Source organism: Rhinopithecus bieti, unplaced genomic scaffold (genome assembly GCF_001698545.2).
Source record: "Rhinopithecus bieti isolate Rb0 unplaced genomic scaffold, ASM169854v2 scaffold_35609, whole genome shotgun sequence".
Taxonomy (NCBI): domain Eukaryota; kingdom Metazoa; phylum Chordata; class Mammalia; order Primates; family Cercopithecidae; genus Rhinopithecus; species Rhinopithecus bieti.
In genome coordinates, this window is record NW_016815004.1 from 362,536 (window position 1) to 378,586 (window position 16,051).

At 38.3% G+C, this 16,051-nt stretch overlaps 1 protein-coding gene across 5 annotated transcripts in view; it reads right to left on the reverse strand.

Annotated features, from left to right (window-relative positions):
- Positions 1-16,051, reverse strand: part of MFSD6 (major facilitator superfamily domain containing 6) — a 94,400-nt gene that overhangs the window by 9,360 nt on the left and 68,989 nt on the right. For all 5 annotated transcript variants that reach the window (XM_017852900.1, XM_017852899.1, XM_017852902.1 and 2 more), the window contains 2 exons: positions 4,476-4,637; positions 3,425-3,523 (listed from right to left, as the gene is read on the reverse strand). In XM_017852900.1, the coding sequence (XP_017708389.1) occupies positions 3,425-3,523; positions 4,476-4,637 (261 nt within the window). The remainder of the gene's footprint in view (positions 1-3,424; positions 3,524-4,475; positions 4,638-16,051) is intronic.

The following is a 16,051-nucleotide window of genomic DNA, read 5'->3' on the forward strand; positions in this document are numbered from 1 at the left end:
CTGCAGTTGTTGGGTAGAATGTTCTTTTTTTTTTTTTTTTTTTTTTTTTTTGAGACGGAGTCTGGCTCTGTCGCCCAGGCTGGAGTGCAGTGGCCAGATCTCAGCTCACTGCAAGCTCCGCCTCCCGGGTTTACACCATTCTCCTGCCTCAGCCTCCGGAGTAGCTGGAACTACAGGCGCCCGCCACCTCGCCCGGCTAGTTTTTTTGTATTTTAGTAGAGACGGGGTTTCACCGTGTTAGCCAGGATGGTCTTGATCTCCTGACCTCGTGATCCGCCCGTCTCAGCCTCCCAAAGTGCTGGGATTACAGGCTTGAGCCACCGCGCCCAGCCGGGTAGAATGTTCTGTAAATATCTGTTAAGTTCATTTGTTCCAGGATATAGTTTAAATCCATTGTTTCTTTTTTGACTTTGTCTTGATGACCTGTCTAGTGCTGTCAGTGGAGTACTGACATCTCCCACTATTATTGTGTTGCTGTATATCTCATTACTTAGATCTAGTAGTAATTGTTTTATAAATTTGGGAGCTCCAGTGTTAGGTGTATATATATTGAGGATTGTGAAATTCTCCTGTTGGGCAAGGCCTTTTATCATTATATAATGTCACCCTTTGTCTTTTTTAACTGCTGTTGCTTTAATGTTTGCTTTGTCTGATATAAGAATAGCTACTCCTGCTTGCTTTTGGTGTCCATTTGCATGGAATGTCTTTTTCCACCCCTTTACCTTAAATTTATGAGTCCTTATGTGTTAGGCGAGTCTCTTGAAGGCAGCAGATACTTGGTTGGTGAATTCTTATCCATTCTGCAATTCTGTATCTTTTAAGTGGAGCATTTAAGCCATTTACATTCAATGTTAGTATTTAAATGTGAGGTACTATTCCAATCATTGTGTTATTAGTTGCCTGTATACCTTTTTGTTTTTTAATTGTATTTTGTTTTATAGATCCTGTGAGATTTATGATTTAAAGAGGTTCTGTTTGGATGTGTTTCCAGGATTTGTTTCAAGATTTAGAGCTCCTTTTAGCTCTTGTAGTGCTGGCTTGGTGGTGGCAAATGCTTGTAGTTCTGGTTTGGTAGTTCTTAGAGTGCTAGCTTGATAGTGGCAAATTATCTCAGCATTTGTTTGTCTGAAAAAGACTGTATCTTTCCTTTATTTATGAAGCTTAGTTTCACTGGATACAAAATTTTTGACTGGTAATTGTTTTGTTTAAAGAGGCTGAACATAGGGCCCCAATCCCTTCTAGCTTGTAGGGTTTCTGCTGAGAAATCTGTTAATCTGATAGGTTTTCCTTTATAGGTTATCTTGTGCTTTTGCCTCACAGCTCTTAAGATTCTTTCCTTCCTCTTGACTTTAGATAAACTAATGACAATGTGCCTAGGTGATGATCTCTTTGTGCTGAATTTCCGAGGTGTTCTTTGGGATTCTTGTGTTTGGATGTCTAGGTATCTAGCAAGTTTTCCTTGATTATTCCCCCAAATGGGTTTTCCAAACTTTCAGATTTCTCTTCTTCTTCAGTAACTCCAATTATTCTTAGGTTTATTTAACATAATCCTAAACTTCTTTGAGGCTTTGTTCATTTTTTAAAATTTTTCTTTGTCTTTGTTGGATTGAGTTAATTCAAAAACCCTGTCTTTGAGCTCTGAAGTTCTTTCTTCTGCTTCTTCAATTCTATTGCTGAGACTTTCCAGAACATTTTGCATTTCTCTAAGTGTGTCCTTTATTTCCTGAAGTTGTAATTGTTTTTTATTTATGCTATCTCACTGAAGATTTCTCCCCTCATTTCTTGTATCATTTTTTTCAATTTCCTTAAATTGGACTTCACCTTTCTCTGATGCCTCCTTGATTAGCTTAATAATGGATCTTCTGAATTATTTTTCAGGGAAATCAGGGATTTCTTCTTGGTTTGGATCCACTGCTGGTGAGCTAGTGTGATTTTGGTGAGGCAGGTTAAAGAACCTTGTTTTGTCGTTATTACCAGAATTGTTTTTCTGGTTCCTTCCCATAGGCTATGGCAGAGGGAAGAGCTGGCACTCAAGGCTGCTGTTCAGATTCTTTTTTCCCACAGGGTGTTCCTTTGATGTAGTACTCTCCCCATTTTCTGAGGGATGTGGCTTCCTGACAGTCAAGCTGTAGTGATTGTCATTTCTCTTCTGAACTGGATACCAGCCCAGTATTTGGCCTGTCTCCCAGGTCCTGCAGGAACAATCCGCTTCCTTCAGAGGGTCTGTGTATTCTCTCAGCTTTCCTGGTATATTCCTGCAGTAGTTCTGGAGCAAAAGCATGATGCAAGTCTCCACATGCTACTCTCTCCATCTGAGTGGGAGCTGCAACCTAGCCCTGCCTCCTATCCACCATTTTCCTGATAACACTCTCCCAGAACACAAGTGTTTTAAAAATTAACCCACTACCATATTCTCACTAATCAAAGATGAGTTAAAATTTGATTGCTTATTTTTATGTTTCTTACATTGAATGTTTAATTAATGATTTTAATTTTTTTGTGATTAATAGCGAAGATATTCAAGTCCATAAATTTTTCTCAAAATACAATTTTAACTACATCTTATAACTTTGGGAGAGCCATGATAGCTATTTTTATTGGTCTTTTACAGGAGGCATGGACTGAGGCTGTGTAACAGAGAGAATCCATTTAGGATTATAAAAGAACAAAAGCAAGAAAAAAAAGTATTGGTGTTTCTGAGTAACTCATTGAAATTAAAATCTGTCTCTGAAGCTTCTGTAACAAGCAAGTTTTTCTCTTCACAGAAGCATTTCAGGGCCTGAGGCTAATGCTCCCAAAGGATAGGACACCCAAAGAAGATGAGCCCTGTTCTGGGGCGAAAAAGCTGAGCAAGAATATTTTCATCCTCCTGGTTGACCTTTTCATAAAAGTTCAGTCAGCTCATTCTCATCTACACATTAATATTTGATATAACCTCCTTTTTGTAGAACAATCTTAATAAAGGCCATCCCTGGTTCAGAGAAAACTTCAGATTTCAGGTCTCAACTTTTTTTTTTTTTTTAACAAATGAAGGTAAGGCATAGAGAATATTACCATTCACTCCCTATCCCTAGTAGCAAAATGACTGTATAGCCTATAGGTACTTGACTTAAATTTGAAATACCTTTAGAATACCAGAGAAACTGAAAACTAATACTTCCCTAGGACCTTGCACTATAAAAGAAAACAAACAAACAAACAAAAAACAAGAAAACCCCAAGCTACTTAAAACAGTATTTTTTCTACGTAGTAGGTGGATCTCTTTAACAAAAGTCCACATGAATTCATCGATACGCCACTCAGAAAATCGAGCCAAGTAGGCCTGTTGTACATTCTGTACCACTTCTAGGCTTCTCTGGGGGCATGTGTTGACTTCCCATGGCCTGAACTGTTAGGAATATTAAGAAAGAATGGAAATAATTACCTTCTTCCTCATCTGGCACTGCCAGCCACTGGATCAGGGCAAAGAGCAGTAGGATCACCAAGCAGGCCATGCCGATTCCTCGGAAGGTTGCAGCAGCCCCTATAAAAACAAACAGCACTCTCTATAGAGTAATTCTAAGAAATGCAGATAGCGCTCATCTAAAACCATCAATTTTCTAAAGATCAAAGCAAAGGAAGCACAGCTTGGGACAAACCAGAGAAAAGTGTTTGGCTATTAGCTCCACATAATGGAAAAACACAGGGCTGGGTACGTGTCAAGAGACCCAGGGCTGATACTGGATCTGCCATCGATCGATTATAAAACTGCATTTATATAGGATTATTTCTCAGTGCCTTTCACCATGACTCATACAATTCAATGGTGCTCTCCTCTTCATATGAAAAGGCCATTTACCCAATTATCAACTAACAGCGCTATTAATCTGTAGTTGGAACAGCAGTGCTCAAATAATGCTATAAATGCACACATTTCCTGGGGCCCACCTTATATATTAATAGATGACTGAGCAGTTAAGATTCCTGGAGCAGAATAATCTCATTCCTATTTCAGCTCCTATGTTTCTAATAAGAAAGATATGACAAGACAGACAGATTTTATTACCATATATGTAGTAGCATTACCAAAGCCAGCATATGGTTAGATTCTTCTGGTTCAAAATCTCCTAATGGAATAACAATGATGACTTTTATTTTCTTTAGGATTATTATCAGCAGGTTTAAGGTACCTTATTTTAGACTAAAAGCACTCATGCTAATTCATTTGTTTGGCTCCTTTGAGGGATGTCTGTAGCATCTCATTAAGCTGATTGTCAGAGGAGTGTGCACAGTTACAGGCTGGCTCAAATCAGCTTAACAATGTAAGCATGCTGCTTTTCAATATGACTACCATGAAATCTAGAAAGAGATTATGAATACTGGAATTTAGTTTTGGGCAATCTTAAGTAATAATTGGATTGTTTATTGAGGTATTGCTGGAAAAAAATTATGTTTTAATTATAGAAAAGAAAAAAACGGGAGAAAGCCATTCTTACCAAAATAATTGACTAACACGCCTCCAATCATGGCACCACAGCCTCTTCCCAAACCCAAGTGAAGGCCCTGCAGGATGCCCTGAGCAGATGTCCTCAGCTCAGGGGGAACAGCTGCACTGAGGTAAGAAATGCATGCTGCCCAGATGGCTGCGTGTGTCACTCCTGGAGAGGAAGAAGAGCAGGAGGGATTGATTGGTTACATTTCTTAGGCTACTCTGTATTGAAATGTGAATTATTTAACTAGACACCTATTTTTAAGATTTGTCGTGGTAAAATATACATTAAAAATTTACCATTTTCACATTTTAAATGTACGGTTCAGTGGCACTGAGTACACTCACAAGTACAGCTGTCATCATCATCCATCTCCAGAACTTTTGACTACTACAAACAAAAATTCAGTGCCCATTAAACCATAACTTACACTCACCCCCTGTCCCATCCCCTGACAACCACCATTCTACTTTCTGTCTCATGGATGTGACTCTCATTGATTTTGTTCATCTTTTCATCTGTGGACAGACATTTGGGTTGTTTCCTTCTGCTACTGTGAATAATGCTGCTATCAACCTGGTATGCAAGTATCTGAGTCCTTGATTTAAATTCTTTTGAGTGGCTGGGTTCAGTGGCTCACACCTTTAATCCCAGTACTTTGGGATGCTGAGGTGGGCGGATCATGAGGTCAGGAGATCGAGACCATCCTGGCCAACATGATGAAACCCCATCTCTACCTGTAGTCCCAGCTAGTCAGGAGGCTGAGGCAGTGGAATTGCTTGAACCCAGGAGGCAGAGGTTGCAGTGAGTCGAGATCATGCCGCTGCCCTCCAGCCTGGCAACAGAGCAAGATTCTGTCTCAAAAAAAATTCTTTTGAGTATGTAACTAGAAATGCAATTGTTGGGTGATATGGTCACTATATGTTTAACACTTTGAGGAACTACCTTTTTTCCACAGTAGCTGTACCATTTTACATTCCCACCTGAAATGTATGAGAGATCCAATTTCTCCACCTCCTTGCCAGAACTTATATATATATATTTTTTTTTAAAAATAGCAATCATAATGAATGTGAAGCAATTTCTCATGTTGTCGATTTGCTTTCCCCTAATAGCTAGTGATGCTGAGCACCTTTTAGGTGTTTATTGGCTATCTATACCTTCTTTGAAGAAATGTTTATTCAAGTCCTTTGTCCACTTTTTAATTGGTTTGGTTTTTGTTATTGAGTTGTAGGAGCTCTTCATACATTCTGGGCATTCATCCCATTTAGGGCACCTACTTTGACATTAGGATTATTTCTACTTTTCCCCATTATAATTAGCATCATGATTAACGTTGCTTTTTATATACCTTGGATTATTTACATTGGCTATAATTCCAAACAAGTGGGATTAATGATTCAAAGGATATAACAATTTTTATATTTTGTTTTGTTTTGTTTAAGACGGAGTATTGCTCTGTCACCAGGCTGGAGTGCAGTGGTGCAATCTCAGCTCACTGCAACCTCTGCTTCCTGGGTTCAAGTGATCCTCCTGCCTCAGCCTCCCGAGTAGCTGGGACTACAAGCACCCACCATCATGCCCAGCTAATTTTTGTATTTTTAGTAGAGACAGGGTTTCATCACGTTGGCCAGTTTTGTCTCGGTCTCTTGACCTCATGATCTGCCTGCCTCAGCCTCTCAAAGTGCTGGGATTAGTGAGCCACTGCACCCAGCCATGCTTTTTAGTATATAGTTCAATGAAAAAAAAAAAAAAAAATGAGTGCAGAAACAATTTACCATGTCCCATTACCAGTTTTATATCTTCACCAGTTACTGGAATGACAGGAAGATGGAGATAACAGGTGGAAAAATGGTCATTATTATGCAGTAACTGCATTGTCTGAATTAAAATCTTCATTAAGACACTGCTTTAAATGTAAAAACCAGATATTGTCACAACAGGTTTTATAGCTAGATGGGATTAAGAAATCATCTGGTTCCATCTAGATTATTCCCTGAGAAATAGTCTCATGTGGAGATAATATCATCAGAGACTCTTAACTCATATTTTGGAAAATTAAACTAAAAGATCAAAATTATTTTAAAATTTGATCTGACAGTAGTCTGCCTCTGACCAGAATGGAATAACAGGGACTAAATTTATTCTCCTTCCTCAAGTAACTAAAAAACTGGACAAAATATATGAGGCAGTGGTTCCCAAGGGGCATCAGCAACAAGGACAGTGGTCCCTGAGAGATGGGAAGCAAATGAAAAGCTTTAGTTTACTGACTGATGAGAGTCTGAAATCTGCAGGGCAAAAAAGAGAACTGCCAAGTTGAAGACTATAGCCAAGAGGTTAGGGAGCCAAGGTGGCTAGAGTTCCAGGGCAGAATGCCAGAGAGGAGACAGCATCATAGGGAGAAAACTCCAGAGATCTACAGAGGGCTCCCCTAATGTATTCAGCAGAGTACTGATCAGCAAAACATGTGCAGATACTATCCAGAGTGAGGGAAAGAACTACCCAAAACCATTTCAGAGAACAATACCCAGAACCCACACAAGGCGGGGAACACTTCTTCCCACCAGCCAAACTGGAACAACTCATGATTCCTAGGATTGGTAGAGTACTCTGAACAAAGTCTTTTGTTAGTATTATGAAATAATTAGCCCTAGACTAAACACTGCTCTTGTCTCATCTACGTAATCTTAAAAGCAAGACCCAAAAGGATCACACTATTTCCAAGTAACTTAGCTGTGTCCCAGAACAAAGCTCGAGAATATTTATAGGAAGACAGAAATAGCCAACACCCAACCAGGTACCATTCACAATGTCCGGCATACAATAAAAAAATTATCAGGGATGATACTACTTAAGTCAGTCCATAATGGAATAAACACTGTTTTTACTGGGCACATTAGATCGTATGCCTCACAGTTGACTGAGAAACATTAAAATAACTTTCTTAGGTTTTATATATGTTTCAGTCATCATTTTAACTAGGTTTTTTTTTTAACTACTAAGATGGACCAGATGATTAGCAGTAGCATACACAATTAATTTCCTAAAAAGTCAAATAATGTGTTTGCTTTATCCGGCAAAACAATTGCAATACCCTAGATAATGCCAGCTTTCTCAAAATTGAATAATGCCTGGATAGTCTTAATTACAAGTATTTACACCATAGTACACAATGGGAATAATTTTAAGTATTGTCATTTCTATTATTAAAGATGATTCTAAGTCCATTTCTTTTCAGATATGCAGATTTTTTTCATTAACCACACTAGAGGAAAACTCAAAATATTCCAAGAAATAAAATTAATTTATTCAAAATTAATTAGATTCAATAGCAAAATCCATCATAGATTTGGAAATCATTTCTTAAAGATGAATTACTGAAGACCTGAAACTACATCAAATGATAGTAGGTTAACTTCAATGCTGATGCCAAACCTATTGTTATGTGTATGTCTAAGCAATCAATTGCAGGATTTACAAGCAACGAAAACATTAAAATATATTTAGTATAATTCTAGATAAAAAAAAAAAAACAATTCTAGCAGTTATTCTTTTAAGTGTGAAGGCTTGGGCACACACAAACTCTTCCAACAATAGGGTTTGTCTCTTTTTTCCCCTCTCTCAGAAATTCTAATCATTTTCTAAAACTTTGAGTGTTCTAAGATAATTAAATCATTTTCCAGTGAGATGACTTAAGTCAGGATGCTTTTAAACTATTCTTAGAATTTACTGACTAGTATTAAGTGGTAGTTGTAAAAGATTTTCTACAGTTAGACTTCTAGTTTCTATATTGCTTTTGAGACTGATGAGATAATTGGGAATTACATTCTTTAAATTAACTCAGGGCATTAACTGAAGGAAAAAATAGTAAAGCATAAAAACAAAATTTCTGATACTAAAAGCAGAAGAATGAAAGCCACTCTGCTTGTATGCTCTGACATTTTCCAGGGAGGATATAGGATTAAAATTGATTTCCCTAAAATAACTTACTTTAAGATATCATATAAGTGGAAGAACCAACTAAATTCATTTCATTTCTTAGAGAGGAAACTAGCAAAACTTAGCAATCCATAAGAAGGGACTGAATTAGAACATCATCTGTGTATACAAAAGACAGTTGTGGAGTTGCAGTTCTTGTTCATAAACTGGAACATGCAACTTTCTACTAATCTTAATAATCTGAAACTCTTGCCAATGTTTTTACTACAGTTGTGTTCTGATTCTCTAGTTTTAAAATAACCAAAAAAAAAAGCAACCTAGAAACTTGAAAACCCTCCACATTTCCCATATTTGTAAGACAAGATTTAGGAAGTCTTAGGAATTGTGCTACCAAAAACGACATTCCTGTAAAGTAGAGCAGATGAAAGATATTATAAACTAGGAAAATAAAAATGCTTCTACTTTCTTAGTTATTAGAGAACTGTGAAAAAGCAGTAAATGATTATTCTTTAGGTGATGAAATAAGCACATTTACTCAGTGACATGGGTAAGTGTGTTTACACTAGAGTTACAAATTTTTAAACCTTTTTAAGTATGAGATAACTGAGTTGGTAGATCAGTCAAAATAAAAGCTATTTTGACTGACAACAGTAACAAGGGCACAGGAGCTGACTCTCCTTGCAGTATGTGTTAATCCTTCCATGGCTACTTGTCATAAAACTAGTGAGCCTTCAGTGGCAATTCAATACCAACTCACATAACAGGTGCTTAAATATATTGATTGAGAATGAATGACTCTCAGAGACCAAGTAGTCCACACAAACTTAGTTTTTCAGTCCTTCCTTACCTTTACTGGGATCCCCCAGGATTGGCTTTGAGGCACACTGAAAATCAAGAGATATATCCACACTACCTACTTACTGCCAAGACTTTTCTTTGGGATACATTACATTTGAATAACCTAGAATCATTAAAAATAATTATGAGTAACATTCATTGTTTTCATTAATTTTTTTTTTTTTTGAGACGGAGTTTCACTCTTGTTGCCCAGGCTGGAGTGCAGTGGCATGATCTCGGCTCACTGCATCCTCTGCCTCCTGTGTTCAAGTGATTCTCCTGCCTCAGCCTCCTGCGTAGCTGGGACTACAGGTGTGTGCCGCCACACCCAGCTAATTTTTGTACCTTTAGTAGAGACAAGGTTTCACCATGTTGGCCAGGATGGTCTTGAATCTTTGACCTCGTGATCTGCCTGCCTTAGCCTCCCAAAGTGCTGGGATTACAGGTGTGAGCCACTGTGCCCGGCTCTGTTTTCGTTAATATTATCACATCAGCTTACTCTACGTGGAATTGTGCTGTTTTACACAGATTATTGAATCTATTCCTCCAATGGGTACAGTACTATTTTTTCTTCATTTTCCATAAAGGAAACCAAGACACAGAGATATTAGATGCCTTGTCCAGAGTCACACAGACAACAGAGTTGTTGAATAGGATTTGAACCCAAGGTGTCTAAGTTCAGAGCTTGGGTGCTTAAATATTATACTCTATGTTCTCAGAACAATTATTAGAAGTATTCTATAGTAAATGTAACTGAATACTTTGAGAGATTTTGTTGCTAATATCAAACATGGCCCACAAGCTACCAGTTTAAAAGATGATATTTTTAATAACTCTTCTCCACCCTTTCTGAAGAGCTGACATGTCATTTATTGTTTTTTAAATGTCCCAAATAACTCTTTACCTTATAACACTCAACACTGGTATCTGATTCTACAACATGCGTTTCAAAATTGTTCAGTCTTGGCCCACAAGAATGCTCTACTGAAATAAATGGCACGTATGAGCAGGAAAAGAAGTCCTTTCTTCTTAAGGAGACAGCTGCTCTTTGTAAAATGTTGCTTGGCTTGGGGAAATCACATTATAGTGGCTGGGAGGAGTGAGAACTGACACAGTACTAGGGAACTAGGATTTTTTTTTTCTTGCTTCTGCCACTGACTTAAGCTTACTGAACAAAACATAACTATCCCTTTAGCATTGGCACACAGAATCAGCTGTGACAAACCTTTTCCACGAATAGACCAAAGTATACATTGCAATTGGTTCTGGGATTTAAAAAAAGCTTCTGAAAGATCAACTTGGTGAAAATCAGTAAGAGACTATTCTTCCTAAGGAAAGGCCTCCATTGGACAGGCAATAAAAGAAAAAGTCTATATTGGAAATCTTAGTGGTGTCACACATTAAATGTTTTTCTTTTCTTGCTCACAAAGTTCAATGAACAGGAGACAGGAGTAGTAGCAGCTCTGCTCCACAGTCACTCAGGGATCCAGGTTGCAGAGAATCTGCCATCTGCACTGCCTGGTTACCCTAGGTATCAATATCCAGCCGATAGAGGAGGGAGTGACACACTTCTAAACCTGACCCGTACAATTTCCCATGAGCTATCCTTTCCTCCTATCATTTCTGCTTTTATTCTACTGGCCAGAATTAACCACATGGTCATACCTAACTGCAAGGGAGGCTGGGAAATAAGAGTCTAGCTGCATGTCCACAAAGAAAAGGAAACAGAGATGGTGAATAGCAAGCCAGTCTCTCTGTCAGAGTTAGGGCTACTATCAGCAATGGACCTTCCACAAATGGCAGAGGATCCTACAAAGAGCAATGGACTTAGCAGCAGCAGCAGCAGCAGCAGCAGCAGCATGGATCTTCTGTGTGCTGCACGAAAGAGACTTTATATAAGACATGCAACAATTTGTGTTAAAAGCCAACATTCCCACACCTATCGATGTACAGGACTGTAAGAATCCCCTTTATGCATTCAACAGTATTTACTGAGCGTCTATATTATGTGCCAGATACCCTGCTAGGCTTTGAATATTTGACAATATGCAAAATAATGTCCCTAGCCACCAAGGAGCTTATAGTCTGGCAGGTGAAAGGGGGCAGGATTTATCTAAAGGGGAAGCAGACTAAGCTCCTTGAAAACAGACATATCCAGCACCCAGCAGAGGGCTGACATGTAACAGCAGCTGAACAAAAGGACATTGAACTGAAACAGGGTAGGCAGTGGTCTGCATGCTGGGATATGACAAAGAAAGCATTTATGGATAAAAGGTACCCTGGGTAAGGTTGGAGAAAACTTCCAAATCCCATATATAAGTAAAAGTGGACAGAGGAAATAAGATAGATCTCTTCTATAAGCTCTAGCTTGCAAACGTAAAAAAATACATGAGTTACTTTAAAAAAAAAGTCTATAACTGGTGCATCAATGTTCTGGGGGCCCTTGTGAATTTTACGTGCTGGCATTATGCCTTTGGCATACCTTTAAGCAGGTTTTAGGAGACTACCACCCAAAACCGAGGGAGTTTAATGTTAAGACTTGGCAACATTATACTACACGCCCAGTGTTTTCCCAGCTGAAGCCACACATGAGAACTGCTTTTCTATCAGCCAATAAAAATTTCACTTACCTTCCCCAAAGATAACTTTATTAACAGTGTGCACTGACTAGTCATGTTTTCCCTTACGCTTTGGTCAATAGGCTTCAGTTTAATTCATGGCTAGGATTTAATGCATAATTGCAGTTTAACTCCTTAGAATAGAATCTTCTAAATGATATTTTCTCTGATCCTGATCTATATAATTTATTTTATTTTTTTTGTTATTGCGTGCTTTCTAACATTTATCAGAAGCTAACTGTGGGTCAGGTACTGTGCTAAATACTTTGCATGGATTAGTGTATGTAATACTCATGTCAACCTCTCCTATACCTCAAGAGTCTGTGGCTCAGAGATTAAGCATTTTGCCCAAAGACACAGAGCCTATAGGTAGGGGAGCCAGAATTCAAACCCAGATAGTCTAATTCAAGCCTTAGCACGTTATGGTTTCCGGATTAGTGCATATTTTGGTAATGTGCCTCAGCTAACCTATAGAGTGAGATGAGGGTATAACTACTAATTAAAATACATGGATGTTTTTACAGATGTGTTATGGATGGCAAGATGTCATCCTGGAAAGAGCTATTATACTGAAGGTTCAGCTTTAAATTTAATTTTCAAATTTTCTTCAGATATTTATAAGTTTTGAGATAGAATTTCTTATATCATTCAAAAGATTTAAAATTATAAACTACTAACTGTAGTACATGACACAGGGGCTGAAAATGAATTAAACAACAAGCATTAATAGTGTGTCTTCCTGTATGTACATCTCTTTGGAGAACTGAAAAAGTATAAGCATGGTCTTTATGTCCAAGGGTTTAAACTAAGTAAGAAAATAAAACTGGTATTTCTTCCCCATGCTCTTCCAGAGCATAAAAGGAGGAAAATGTACTTTGTTTGTTGTTGTTTTGAGACAGGGTCTCACTGTGTTGCCCAGGGTGGAATGCAGTGCTGCAATCACAGGTCACTGCAGCTTCAACCTTTTGGGCTCAGGCAATCCTTCCACCTGAGCCTCCCCAGTAGCCGGAACCACAGGTGCACACCACCATGCCCAGCTGATTTTTAAATATTTTGTAGATACAGGGTTTCAGCCCATGCTGAAAGCATGGTTCTTACTTGGCTGAATAAGCATGCTAAATAAGACAAACAGAATAACGCTTTATAAATGTCAGCTCAAGTCCCCCTGATGACATTAGAAAACCATCTTTCATCAAAATCTTAACCCAGCTCCCACTGATAGAGCATCCTACAGAGAGAGAGCTGACCCAGACCTCGTTTTCACTCCTCAGTGCTGGAGTCATTAATTCAAGTAACTCAAAAGGACCTCTTCAGTTACAGCAGCCCCTAGGAGAGCTTTACTCTCCTCAGATACATTTTAATAGCAAGGGCAATTCTGATTCTTGCTCAGAACTAACACTAACACTCATCTCTGAGTTTTGCAAGGATTTGCAACCAATACCCATACAGGAAGGAGAATAACAAGTTTGGGCTTTATTTTAATCAAATATTTATATTCTTGATCAAAATCATGAATGTTTAATTGTTCTTTGTACAAAATAAAAGGAGAAAATTCCCATGGGTTTTTAAAATGAGGTCTTGAGAAATAAATATAAACTATTCACCACCACCACCATCCAGCAATGCTTTTAAGCACTTAGACTCACTGTCTCTTTTTTAAATACACTGCAGATTTCTTATAGGGAGGAAATATGGTTTCTGCTTCTTTATACGGTATTACCAGTTGCCTACTGAATAACATGTTTGCTGCAAATGGTAGCTGAATTGCTAAAAAGATATGGCTGCAAGAGAATATTTACTGAACATGAGAAAGATCATGGGAAAGAAATAACCTCACAATTCCAAACAGCATCCTGCTGGATGCTGTCCTTACCTTGATCCCCAAATAAAGGCCTGAATAGCCTCCTTCCTATAGGCCTGGGGAAGAGGAAATTTGTTTCTTCATAAACCCATCTGCTAATTATTACCAACATGGCCTGAGAGGACAATCAAGAAACTCCAAGACTGAAGATAACAAGGAATCCTCCACCAGCAGTTACATGCAACCCCAAAGAGGAAGGGCTGGGTAGCAGGGGCTATAGAATGAGGCACATCTTTTGTCTCCTCCCTTTCAGCTACCTACTAGATAGTACTAATTCTCATGGTGTTTTGGGGATAAAGCAAGGGTGGTAGGATAAAGAGACAGACTTTGCTTATTATTATTATTATTTTTTATTTTTATTTTTTTAAGGAAGACCCTCTTGTATGGTTCTGGCTGGGAACCAAAAAACAGAAGTGCTGATTTTTCAGAGTCAAGATGCCCAATGATGACAGACAACATCCCATTCCCCAGCCTTCCCTTTCCCCAGACTAGGTCTTTGGCAATTAACAGGTAACATTTCCAGTCAAGGAATTAAGGGCTATAGATTGTGACAGTGGGCTTGTCCTATAATGAAATCATTCAGTTTTTTGTTGTAATCATGTCCTGCCTTACTGCATCCTAAATAGAGTCTCCTTTAAGCACAGGGACTTGAAAGCCATTTGGACAAGCCTTGTTAAAGGCAGGCGAATCCAAACTAGCAAAACAAACCTCTTCAGTCAGAAATGTATTCCTGTGATGCAGGATTTATTCCACATGAATAATCTACTGTTTTCCATGGGGTGGGCATGGGTCAAACAAAGGCAAGTGATTTTGATTTTGTTGTACAGTCAAAATACTCAGCACTCACTTCTGCCAGGGAATGAAACCATCTCCTCCAGCATTAGAAACAAAGAGCTCTGTGGAAACTGGTCACACAGGCCTCTGCTGGACTAGGAGGCTGTATTTACAGATCTTCTTCGCTGGCTTCAGATCAGCAACTAGGTTTCTACTGGCATAGGGGAGAATAAAATGAAACACAGAAGTATGTATCGTAGCCTGCCCTAGGAAGCAGAATTCCTGTTTAGATTCATAGCATGACCAGCTCCCTAAATCCCGGGATAATACCCCTGAGGTGCATACAAGTATTATAAAAACATGTCCTGCGTTGGCAGCTTGAGATGATAAATGCTTCAAGCCCTAGCCCTGGCACACCACTTATGCTCCCTGAAGAGGCCATTCTGTCCTCTTCTGTGTCTTCGCACACAGCTCTTCCCCCATGCTGGAATGCCTACTCCCTTTAGGCCACCTGGTGGATTCCTATTTGCCCTTCAGAGTCTGGCTTATATGATTCTTCATCCTCCCACTCCCTGCTTCACAAAGTTAATTATTGTCCTTAGGGTAAGCTCCTTATCTGTTACCTAGCACATTTTTCTATGATTCCATCTAACATGCTGTATAGTTATGTGTTTACGCATCTGGCTTCCAGAACAGATGGTGAGACCTTGGGGCCTGAGTTAATATATGTATACATTTTATTACATTCCCAGCACCCAGCATACTGCCTGGCTCTTAGTCACCATTTAATTTATCTTTAATAGATTAACAGGAAAAATGCATTTTTAAATTCACACAGCATTTGTTTTTTCCTCTTATAAAATTATTCTGTTGTTCTTTAACCATTTCATGGATGTTCTCTGTTCCTGAGTCACTTACGGAAACTGCCCTTTTTCACCTAAGTCATTTCAAACTAAAAGAATAAAAAAGTTATATGTATGTATTATTACAATATATAGTCGTTTCTTTTCTGTAGGTATACAAATCTTTATTTATAGAGTCCGCACACTATAGCATACCAATAAACAAAGCGATTAAGCCAGGTCAGGATAGAACAGGAACCAGAGGTGGGAAATCCTAAGAACTGTGTTGCATATATTACCTTGTTATTGAATCATTCTTACCTGCAGTTCCTGTTTAATGCATTGTTATTCTTAAATGACACAAAGCTGAGATGTGTGCCTCCCCTCAAGACCCATCCAGAGTTCTAATTATTAGAAACAATAATTTCTTATTATAAGACCAAGTTTCCATTTTCTATATATTTGTAAACAAAATCTCCTTTCACTAGCTACACCACTGCATCAAATCTGAGAAAAGCATCTTCAAGTATATATATATATACTTGAGTTTTACAATTATAATGTGAATATAAATTATATCTCCTTTCAATTAGGATAAGTTCTTTTTTCACTGCTATGATGGAATTTGATGAATAAGCTGGCATTTTGTACATTCTGTTTAGATGTATAATTATTAATCTTCCACTTTTTTTTTTTTTTTTTTTTTTTTTT